Source organism: Archocentrus centrarchus, unplaced genomic scaffold (genome assembly GCF_007364275.1).
Source record: "Archocentrus centrarchus isolate MPI-CPG fArcCen1 unplaced genomic scaffold, fArcCen1 scaffold_32_ctg1, whole genome shotgun sequence".
In the NCBI taxonomy this organism is placed as follows: Eukaryota; Metazoa; Chordata; class Actinopteri; order Cichliformes; family Cichlidae; genus Archocentrus; species Archocentrus centrarchus.
Window position 1 is genome coordinate 3,840,331 of NW_022060260.1, and position 12,442 is coordinate 3,852,772.

At 44.9% G+C, this 12,442-nt stretch overlaps 1 protein-coding gene across 1 annotated transcript in view; it reads left to right on the forward strand.

Moving 5' to 3' along the window:
* The window catches only part of lrrk1 (leucine-rich repeat kinase 1), a 117,535-nt gene that overhangs the window by 75,948 nt on the left and 29,145 nt on the right, over nt 1-12,442 (forward strand). Inside the window, 3 exon segments of the mRNA XM_030724165.1 lie at nt 1,016-1,213; nt 1,316-1,455; nt 1,662-1,799. Of these exon segments, the coding sequence (XP_030580025.1) occupies nt 1,016-1,213; nt 1,316-1,455; nt 1,662-1,799 (476 nt within the window).

Here is a 12,442-nt window from a genome sequence, read left to right on the forward strand (position 1 = left end):
TTTCCTTTTTGATCAAGCTTATAGTTAAGGCTGGATCAGGTGACCCTGAACCCTCCCTTAGTTATGCTGCTATAGGCCTAGGCTGCTGGGGGTTCACATAATGCACTGTTTCTTTTCATTCACCTTATTTACTCTGTTTATACTTCACTCTGTATTTAATCATTAATTATTAAATTCTTGCTATCTTCCACAGCATGTCTTTTGTCCTGTCTCCCTCCCCTCAGCCCCAACCGGTCACAGCAGATGACCCCCCCTCCCTGAGCCTGGTTCTGCTGGAGGTTTCTTCCTGTTAAAGGGAGTTTTTCCTTCCTACTGTCACCAAGTGCTGCTCATAGGGGGTCATTTTGACTGTTGGGTTTTCTCTGTAATTATTGCAGGGTCTTGACCCACAATATAAAGCACCTTGAGACGACTGTTTGTTGTGATTTGGCGCTATATGAATAAAATTGAATTGAATTCGAAATTATTCTACCCCCAGTAAATTCTCTGCTCAGGGTACAGTACTTTCTACAAGTGAAAGAACTTTGTGTGTGTAGTTTGCAGCATTAAATTCTGATTGGTCAAGTATGTGTAGCATTGTCCATCTCAGTTCTCTCACGTCCAGTCTTCACAATAGGTAGTTTCAAATCTTACTTGCTTACTTTAAGTATTATATTTCAGACACTTTACATCTGCCTTGCTGCAAATGCGAATGTCTCCCAACAGTGATTCCAAGTCCACATTTACAAAACACTGAATCACTATTGAGAGCAGCTAACTACTGGCTTTCAGTTTTATTGCACTATTTAGTTTTATTGCACTATTTAGTTTTATTGTACTATTTAGCCATAATGCTTAAAAAAAGGAAGTTGTCAGAAAAAAATATTTGGGACAATTCTGTATATTTGCGTTCAGTAAAGATGTTGTTCAAAGAAAAAAAGAGATATACAAATAAATGATAGTGAGAGCAGTTGTGGAATCAAGGTTCTTTTTAAAACTTTGGCGGTCCCTTGTCTTTCTCTCTTCATTCTCTTAGACACCATGGTGAAACACCTCCAGTCGGCAAATGCTTATAGGAGTTTCTCTGAATTTCGCCAGGAGTCCAGTATGTTGCGCTGTCTCCAGCATCCCTGCATCGTCTCTCTAGTGGGCATCAGCATTCATCCACTTTGCTTCGCCCTGCAGCTGGCCCCACTGGGTAGTCTCAACACAGTGCTGGAGGAAAAGCAAAGAGGCAAAAGCACGCAGAGATCTTCACCTTCTGATTTTTCACTTGAAGTTGGTTTTAAAGCCTTTCTCTGTATTACTGGGTTATGAAAATGTGTTTTGTTTCTAGGCTCAAAGTACATGCCCCTTGGCCACATGTTAACCTTCAAAGTAGCCTATCAGATTGCAGCAGGACTGGCATACCTTCACAGAAAGAACATCATCTTCTGTGACCTCAAATCTGACAACATTCTGGTGTGGTCTCTGGAGGTCTGTAAAATGTTTTTGTTTTTGGCTTATTTAAAGCATTCTAATATATTTTTGAAATAACAAATTATGAACAACAATGTAAATGTAAAATCCTAAGCACATTTATTTTTCAAAATATTATAATTAGAAAGGCAAATGTAATTTCATATAAACAAACAGATGTTTACGTCATCTGATTCAACTTGTTTGATCACTGATTTTTCCAGGTTCAAGATACAGTCAACGTTAAACTGTCTGACTATGGCATTTCACGACAATCCTTCCATGAGGGCGCTTTGGGAGTTGAAGGCACACCAGGCTACCAGGCTCCTGAGATCCGACCGGGCATTGTGTATGATGAAAAGGTATGGGCACCCTTTCATAACTCAAATTAGAAAGATTTGTATTCGTTTCTGAATGTTTTGTGTTGCAAACAGATCTGCATGTCAATATGCAGAATCAGTAGACAAGGGCCAAGATCAGGAGACCAAGTGGAAAATAATCAAGGCCAGAACACTGGATGTGGATCCAAGCTGTTCTATCATGCTTTAGAGAGGAAGGAAAGAGTGGGGGTGAATGGTATTGTGGAGGTGAAGAGAGGGTCGGACAGGATCACAGGTTTAAAAATCGAAACTGTGATGTTGAATGTTGTCAGTGCACATGCAGCCTAGAAAGAGGAATTCTGGAATAGGTTGTTTGAAGCAGGAGAGAGTGTTGTTTGGAGTGGACTTCAGTGGACATTTAAGTGAAGGGAACAGGAGTGATGGCGATGATGTGTGGATAGGTATGGTGTTAAGAAAATTGCAGGACAGATAGTAGTGGATTTTGGGAGAAGTGTGGAAATCTCTGTGGTGAACATAGGGTGCATAAACTTAGAACAAATAGTAAAGAAATTTGTGTTTGTTTTGTTGTAACAGTGCTTCGTGGCAGTGACTCTTATGTCATTAAATTGAATTGTGCCAACCCACAAATGTATATGTGGGTTGAACACCAAAGTTGAGTATGTGGGTGCACCCATGAAAAACTTGCCAAATCTTCTCTGCCAATTATTACAGCAACAAGATAATTAACCAAAACAAATGTCCTTACTTTTAATGGTACGTTTATGAGAGTGGAGGAAGGTGCACGCAACTGGACTACATTTTATGCAGAAACGTGCAGTCTGAAAGAGAGAGGAGACTGCAATGTGGTGACCGGGGACACTGTAGGTGGCAAATGCATAGTAGTGTGTAGGATGACTTTGTAAACCAAGAAGAAGCGAGTGGATGTCGAGCAAAGGTAAATGGTGGAAGTTGAAGAAGGAAAAATGTTGCACAGAATTCAGGGAGGAGTTGAGACAGGCTCTGCGTGATTGGGAAGAGTTACCAGACGATTGCCAAGAAGATCTTGGTGTATCCTCTGGACAGAGGAAAGAAGACTTGATAGTGGAATGAGGGAAGTACAAGAAGTATGCAAGGAAGATGGTTAGCAACAAGTGGGATAGTCAAGGACATGAAAAAAGTAGACAGGAGTACTGGAGGCTAGGTGTACAGAAGAGAGATGGTGGCAAGGTGAAAAGAAAAGCTTATAGTGATCTCTCACTGATCAGCAAATGGCAGTATGACTAATGCCAAGAAAGAGGCACTGCTTGCTTTAAGAATGTATGTAGGGAATGTCAGAAGGAGTTGCACTGTCTTTGTGGATCTATAGAAAGCATATGATAGGGTGTGAATGGGAGAGAGAGGTTGAAAGGAGTAGAGATAGTGAGGGTTAATACCTGGGGTTAACCATCCAAAACAACAGACAAAAGAGATGAAGAAGAGAATTCAGGCAGGGTGGAGTGGGTAGAGATGAGTGTACGAGGTTATTTGTGACAGGATAGCAGCTAGAGTGAAAGGAAGATGGTAGTGAGACCTGCCGTGATATATAGTTTGGAGATGGTGGCACTAACAAAAAGACAGGAGGCTGAGCTTGGGGTGGCGGAGTTGAAGATTCTAAGATTTTCATTGGGAGTGACCAGGATGGACAGGATTAGAAATTAACCCGAGCTTAACCCGAGCTATCAGAGTGTTAGCTCGGGTTAAGCAGTTTGGAGACAACATTAGAAATGCAAGGTTCAAATGGTTTAGACATGTGCAGATGAAGGATAAAGAATATACTGGACAAAAGATGTTGAATAATGTAGCTGCCACGCAGGAGAAAAAGAGGAAACCAGAGGAAGTTCATGGATATAGTGGCAGAGGACCTGCAGAGGGTTGGTGTGACAGACAAGGGTGATCTGCTGTGGTGACCTCTAAAGGGAGCAGCCAAAAGAAGATGATGCAAACAACTAGAGAAATGTGCAAATGTCTTGAAGAAGATTTCTTCTACTGTAACATGACAGTGTTAATAATGTCCCTCTCCTCCATGAGCTGTTTAGTTTAGTTTTGTCCTCACATGGTCTGCATTACAAATAGGATCAATATTTTAAAACCTTTCCAAATGGGCTTTTTTTTATCATAGCCGCCATGGTCTCCTTCCACCACTCTGCTTTGTGCCCATCTGTGATTCATTTGTCCTTTTTCTCCCTCACATATCAAAATCTTCACAGAGGCACTTGAACCTAACAAAGGATACATGTTGATTTCATAATAGAGAGTAATCACATAAGAGCTTGATTTTTTTTTTATTTTATTTTAAAACTACTACCTGCAGTGCACTATGCACAGCACAGGGATCCCTGTGGTTTAGGTAAAAATGATGTGGACTGTGATGTGTTGTGCAAAAATTAATGAATGAAATGAAATCAAAGAGCTGCCTCTGCCTCAGTATTTATTTATTTGTCACAGCAAAAAACTCACAGTTCAGAGGACCAGCTGTTTAGTCTGGCCACTTCCTCTCTGCAACATGTTGCTTTATTGTTTGCCTAAATGGAAAAGCAGGAAAAAGTGCAATAAATACCATGACTATGTAGTGACATATTTTACAGAACTGCTTTTACAAGGATTTTATATTCACTAAAATATTTATTTTAAATTTACTAATGCCGATACAGTTTTCTCTACAGATCACTGCAAGTACCTACAGGTACAAAACAGTATATTTTTGATATTTTACTAGCGCTTAAACATGATTGACCAAAAAACCCTTTTCATTAAACACAGAAGCCAAAGTTCTCTTGTTAGCTTGGCTGTTTCAAAGAAAAAGTTGAGCTATTGTCAGCCTCGGCAACAGTGACATGTCTGTTCCACAAAAACTTTAATGCTGGCCATAACTCAAGAAAAACGTGACCTAGAATGTTCAAGTACACACCATAGACGATCTACTAAAACTCTAAGATGAATTTGAATCTTGGCGATCGTGACCTGAAGGTAAAGGTCAGTGTTCAATGTTTCTCTTGAGAACAATCTCACCTAGGATGTTCGATTTCACAACATAGATGTGTCTACTGAAAATCTCAGACGAGTTGAAATCTCTGTGACCTTGATCTCGAGCTAAAGGTCAGAGGTTAATTTTTCTGAAAATCTTGTGAACGTGATAACTCGAGAATAACCTCACCTAGGATGTTCAAATTCACACCAGAGATGCATACTGTTCAAGCATGCCCCACACACACACACACACTCACACTCACACATACACACACAGACACCTAAACTTCTTCCTCTTCCCCAGTTACAAATCCAAAACGTTCCTCATCGTTTGTTTTTTCACTACTTTAATATTTATCAGTGATTGTCTGGGAAGTCATATTCATGGAAGGATGCACAGACCTCTGCAGGCCAGGCAAGAGTACCCCAACTGCCATTAGGTATCGGGATAAGATCCTTGGACTCATTTGTCAGAACATGCGCTGGTGCATCCCGGGTTCCTCCTAGTGCATGACAATCATGTGGCAAGAGTATGCAGACAGTTCCTGGAGGATGAAAGAATTAACACCACTGACTGGCCCCCACGCTTACCTGACCTAAATCCAATAGTGCACCTCTGAGACATTATGTTTTGGTCCATTCGATGCTGCTAGGCTGCATTTGGGGGTGGCTGTAGCTCAGGAGGTAAAGCAGGTCACCTGCTCTACCTCCTGAGCTACAGGTTGTTCTCGAGTTATCACGTTCGGAATGTCAGCGGTTCGATTCCTGGCTGCTCTGGGCTGCATACCAAAGTATCCTTGGGCAAGATACTGAACCCCAAGTTGCTCTCCGACTCTTGCGTCGGAGTATGAATGTGGAAAAGCACTTAGCTTGGAAGTTCTTGTATGAATGGGTGTGAATGGGTAAATGTAAAAGTGTTGTATAAGCACTTTGAGTGCTCAGACAGAGTAGAAAAGGGCTATATAAGAACTAGTCCATTTACCATTTTACCATTTACCATCTCAGACTGTCCAGGAGCTCAGTGATGCCCTGGTCCAGATCTGGGAGGAGGTCCCCCAGGACACGATCCATTGTCTCATTAGACATGCAAAGAACATGCGAGCATGTTGGAGGCCATACAGACTACAGAGTACTGTTTTGAGTTTCTGTAATGAAATTTCAGTCAAATGGACTAGCCTGCTGATCATTTTCATTTCCATCAAACGCTGTGGCAACCTTTTGTCCCCAATATATATCAGTATAGGTATCCAGCATGATTTTTTCCCCCATTGAGATCTGATGTGTTTTCAAAGTATTTCTTTAATTTTTCTGAGCAGTGTACTTATCTCATCAGCATTCCAGTCTGTGACAGTTCAACCAGCTGACTAGTTGCTGGGTAGACAAGGCTCATAACCGTAGCTTGCATAAGTGAAGGAAAACCCTAACCCCAAAACCACTGCTACCTTTATGGGAACGGTCTCAGGGCCATTCCCTAGGAAAAATCCAGAGTTAGAGTTCCTATGGCCACTCAAATCTATATATAGTAACATTCTGGCACCTCCTGCAATGACACTGAAACCAACTGTACTGGCTTGCGCCTTTCTATTGGACCATTTCAGCAACGTGAAGAGGGGGGACTTACTGCCTGCGAAACAGCCTGTCCTCCATAGCTACCTACCCAGGTTTTTCACACTGGAGAGCTCACTCCAACTTTGCTTTACAGCACTGACACAACATGGGAAGCAGCAGTCTACAAGTGAGAAATCTCCTGCTCAACTGGTGTACAGGTAGACACAAGTAGAAAACTCCTGAACTGAAGTTGAACTTGAGTACTATATTATGTTATTATTACTGTGTTAGGACAAAAACACAAGGTTTTTCCAATAACCTACAAGATATCAGTGACATTCATAAGCTTGGAGCAATTGACATGGAACTGAAATGGATGTTGTTGTCCTCCAAGAGACCAGATCCCCAGGCTCAGGGTCCATGAGAGAGAAGAATATCGATTTTTTTTCTGGCAGGGAAAGCCATTGGATGACATCAGGGATCATGGATTAGATTTCCTGGTCAGGAACAGCCTTCTGGGATGTTTTGTCCCACCCATTGAAGAAACAGACTGAATCTTGTTCCTTCAGCTAAACTCTTCTGTAGGAACAGGCAGCCTAATCAGTACCTGTGCACCAACCCTGACAGCTATCAGAATCTATCAGATCTCTGTTCATTCTCAATGACTTTAATTGGCACTGATCACAACTTCTAGTCTACCTACTTGGGTAGTCTTTAAATGGGCAACGTCTACTGAGTCTCTTGGAGACAGCCTCAATTTAAGCACTTCCATCAACTTGATCTGATGCTAACCAGGCACTCCAACTTGACCAGTGGGAAGTTGACATGCAGCTACCTGACTGCTGATTATGACAAGGACCAGTCTTTATTGACTAGCAGGGAGAAACTGCATGCTACAAACATGTACAGCACGAAACACGAGTAGACTTTGCATCGACATCAGTAAGACCAGGGTAAAATGGAGGATTTTGTACACGTACTTGACAAATGCCTCCCACTTTTTTCCAATGCAAACGCCAGCGACAAATGGGAACATTTCAGGTACACTGTCTGCAAATGCTGCCACATCTATCTTTGGCAAGAATACCAATAAGTCAGCAGGCTAGTTTGAAGACCTGCTGCTACTTATGAAGAAGAAGAGACATCTTCTTGCTGCATATAAAGCCTGCTCCAGCAAAAGGAACCTGCAGAGCCTCCAGGAAAGTTCAGCAGAGTGCCAGGCAATGCATCAACAACGACTGGCATCAGAACATTGTTAAGGACAAGTAGTTAGTGGAGTACCAGATAGGTGAGGCCTTATAAGACCACTAACAATTAGGTATCTAGTTGAAATCAAATAATCCTAATGTTAATGAAAAAAAATGCACTACTGGCTCTGTAGATGTCTTATCGTGGTTTTATGTAGCATTATGTTAGCATTATGTAAATTTCAGATTTGTTGTTCAGCATGGATGAGCGTGTTTCTATCTAGGATAAAAAGTGCAGATAAGAGCGTGAAATGGTTCAGGAGGACTTCCTTATGAGAAAATGCCTTAGCTTTATAGCCCCTGTGACAACATAGCATACCACAGGGATTACCCGTGTACATGGGGCATATCTTGAGTCACTAACAAATGAAGTCATTACATAAGTAGTTTAGTTTTTTGGCATTGCAGTACTGTTTGCTGTTATTTTAGGAATTCACAACATTAAGAGACAGGAATTCACTTGGTATCTTACGACAAGATCAATGTGCAAGAAAAGAAAGTTCATCTTTGTTTTATAGAAAAATAGTCAAAGTGTTTTTCTTGAACCTGTCAAGGAGGAGTGAGCAGGGGCGTAGGAATGAGTTTACTACGGGGGGGGGGACCTGACATCGGAAACCTGACAGATCCGTAAATACTCTGAGCAAAGCATAAAAAATGCTATATTGATCATGTGTCTATCACAATACATATGTTATTGATTTATTGCCCAGGCCCTAAGATGTATACATGACTCCTCATATGCTGTCACCTCTGTTTACAGCATCACGTAACCCTTACTGTAAAAGTTTACACTCATTATTTTAAGAACCTCACATCAAACCCTGTACCACCCTCTCCTTTGTGCTGCCCCTGCATTGCTGCTCCTAAACATACAAAATGGTTTCAGATTTGAGGCACAGCTCCTGAGCCTAAAGGTGGCTCATTTATACTAAACGAGAAAAAAAATCCACTTATTGGTCACTATGGAGAAGCATTTCACCAACTCTAGTGGGGTGTTGTACTGCACCTGGCAACCTAAACATAACCTAACCCATACTGTTATAAGTGCTGTGAAAATAATGAAAAATTTATTGAAAATTTATCTTGGGAAAAAAAAAAAAAAAAAACCTGACATCTTTTCTCACCTGTTCTTTCTGGATCTATTATAATTAATATGGTTTTTAAACCTGACCTCACACCCTGAAGCTCCACCTGGCTCTCCTCTCTCTTCCCTGAACCAGTTCTTCTCATGATAAAATTGTTTAGGTTAATATTTAAAAAGTAATAACAGGCTAATACATATTTCACTAAACTAATTTAAGACCTCATCGGAGCTTCTTCAGCCTCTCCACCTTTCATTGCTTCAACTGAATCATTACTCAATGTACTACCATTATTACACATATCTAACATACTGTCATACATGTTGATAAATTATGATCAGGTGTTGCCCTTGTGTTGTGTGACTGTTATACTGACGTAACTGTTTTTTTTGTTTTGTTTTTTTTTTAAAGTGAGTCCTGCTCCTATTTCAGCCTTTTCATTGTGCTGAAATGAGATGACAAAACATCTTGGCTAGTTTAGCTAACTTCTAGACAAAGTTAGCAGTTAAATATCCGACGAGTGACCATCCCAGGATTAAGATGACTGAAAAAGATTTGGTTTCTATATATGAAAGTAAACTGACAACAAGACGTTATAAACGAGCCATATTCACAGCAACATTCCCGACAGACCGTTTCACCCCATTAAAGAGTTTCTCACTCCTGCCACTGTTTCCCGCCTCCCAAACACTCAGAGCCGTTCAGAAGGGGGGGGGGGCACAGTGACTTGACGCTATGTTGTGCCTTCAAAATAAAATCACGCAAGTTAAAGATTTCAAAATCAAGTATTTTTCTTCTCCGCATTGTAATTTTTGGGTAGGACAAATGCGCCTGTCTCCAATATAGGGGGGTACACGCCCCCCCTTGTAGGAACCGGGGGGGGGTGAGATCCCTATAATTATCCCTGCCCACAAACAAAGGGGCTCTTTGAATTCAAGTGAAATGGCATTTGCAAAAAAAAAAAAATGTGAAACTCTTCTGTAAGTCCTGAGTATACACAATAAATGAGCTTCATAAGATAAGAGCAAGATAACTCAGTGGCAGATCAGTTGCCTATGGTTTTTATTATTATTGTCAGTAAACGGGACAGTATGATAGTGTGGTGGTTAACAATATGGCCTCACAACGAGAAGGTCTGGGTTTGAATCCACCTTGGCCTTTCTGTGTGAAGTTTGCATGTTCTCCCTATGTTTGCGTGGGTTTTCTCCAGGTTCTCTGGTTTCCTCCCACAGTCCAAAGACAGGCTGGGAACCTGTACACGGTGTACCCTGCCTCTTGCCCCATGATAGCTGGGAACCACCACCACCACCAAAGCAAAGCAAGCCATATTAAGTAGTTTAAAAAAGCTCAAATGTAGTTGAGGGGTCTAGGTCAGTGACACAAATAAATAGAGGTGAGAGGGCAGTTCAGTTCAGTATCTTGTCCAAGGACACTCAGCATGTGGACTGGAGGACCCGGAGATCAAACCCTGAAATCTTTTGAACCTTAGGAAAGTGCTCCACTTTTTAAAAGGGAATTTTTGAAAACACAGAAGAGCTGATTCCTCCTCTGAAGGTTCCTGCAATGAAAATGTATTTATAATAATAGTTTTTTTTTGCTGTGCACAAATGATGGTACAGGGACACTCTCTTATTTTACTTTAATATAATTATTTCCTGTCATGGCCGGGGAGGAAACAGGCGAGGAATGGCTGACACGAAGGACTCCAGAAGTCAGCGTAACTTAAAAGGGATTTATTGAAGCAGGGGAAAAACAAATACAAAAATCTTGGAAGGGAGACGACGGGCAAACACAGGGAACACACGGGCACACAACATCAACGACGCGACAGAGAACAAAACAAAACTGAGGGCTTAATACACACTGGGTAATCAGGGCAAGAGGAAACAGCAGGGAACAACAGGTGAGGCAAATGAAACTAATTACACAGGGGAAGCAAAGCTGAACACAAAGCACAGGAAAACCAGACTGTCAAAATAAACAGGAAGTGACAAACCAAGGAACATACTGACTAAACACGGGGAACAGGCACAGACTCAGGACAGAGACGCAGACATATCACAACACTAGGAAATAAACTAACACAAAACGCTGGGCCAACGGCCCAGGACATGACAGTACCCCCCCCTCAAAGGCCGGCTCCCGACGGCCAAAACAAGAAACAAAACCAGACCAGGGCGGGAGGCGGGGGACCAGGAAGGAGGGCCCGAAACAAAAACAGGACAGGGAGCAAACAAAACCAGGAACAAACCCAAAAACACAAGGAAGCACTGGATCAAGGGTAGAGCACGAGGGCAAAAAACAATAAGCAAAAGGAACCGAACAAAGAAAAGCAATGGCACAAGCTGAATACAGTCCAAAAACCAGAGCAAAAACACGGGGATGAGAAAACAAAAAAGACAACCGGATGAAAACAAAAGCGACGGCACAAGGCCGGAGAGCTCCAATGTCCAAAACAGGGGGTCGAAACAAGGAACAGTCCAGGAGCTATGACAAAACAAAACAGCAGGGGAAAAAACAGTCCACAGTTCAGGGGAGTCAGTGGGAAATCCAAAACAAAAAACACACAGTTCAGGAGGCCGCAGAGGCCAAGGGGCCACAAAGCAAAGTCCCAACGAGGGAGGCCGACCGCGCTCCCAGCGGCGGCGGCGACGAGGACGAGAAAGAATCACTGGAGGCCGACCGCGCTCCCAGCGGCGGCGGCGACGAGGACGAGAAGGAATCACTGGAGGCCGACCGCGCTCCCAGCGGCGGCGGCGACGACGAGGGGGAGTCACTGGCGGCCGACCGCGCTCCCAGCGGCGGCGGCGACGACGAGGGGGAGTCACTGGAGGCCGACCGCGCTCCCAGCGGCGGTGGCGACGACGAGGAGGAGTCACTGGAGGCCGACCGCGCTCCCAGCGGCGGCGGCGACGGGGAGCAGGCACCGGAGGCTGACCGTGCTTCCAGCGGCGGCGGCGGAGACGAGGAGAAGACACTGGAGGCCGACCGCGCAGCATGCGGCGGCTACAAGGAGGGGTCACTGGAGGCCGACCGCGCTCCCAGCGGCTGCGGGCGACGAGGAGGGGTCACTGGAGGCCGACCGCGGGGCAAGCGGCGACGGGGAGCAGACACTGGAGGCCGACCGCGGGGCATGCGGCGGCGGAGAAGGGCGACCCCGGGCTCTGGTGGGGAACCCTCGGGTGACGTGGAGCGCTCGGAGTGAGCAGAGACCCCCACCGGCTCGGACTGAGCGGGACCCCCTGGCTCGGAGCGCTCGGACTGAGCGGAGACCCCCATCGGCTCGGACTGAGCGGGACCCTCGTGCGCGGAGCGCTCGGACTGAGCGGGACCCTCTGCGCGGAGCGCTCGGACTGAGCGGAGACCCCCATCGGCTCGGACTGAGCGGGACCCTCTGGCGCGGAGTGCTCGGACTGAGCGGGACCCCCTGGCTCGGACTGAGCGGAGACCCCCATCGGCTCGGACTGAGCGGGACCCTCGTGCGCGGAGGGCTCGGACTGAGCGGGACCCTCTGGCGCGGAGCGCTCGGACTGAGCGGGACCCTCTGGCGCGGAGCGCTCGGACTGAGCGGGACCCTCTGGCGCGGAGCGCTCGGACTGAGCGGGACCCTCTGGCGCGGAGCGCTCGGACTGAGCGGGACCCCCTGGCTCGGACTGAGCGGGACCCCCTGGCTCGGACTGAGCGGAGACCCCCATCGGCTCAGACTGAGCGGGACCCTCTGGCGCGGAGCGCTCGGACTGAGCGGGACCCCCTGGCTCGGACTGAGCGGAGACCCCCATCGGCTCGGACTGAGCGGGGCCCT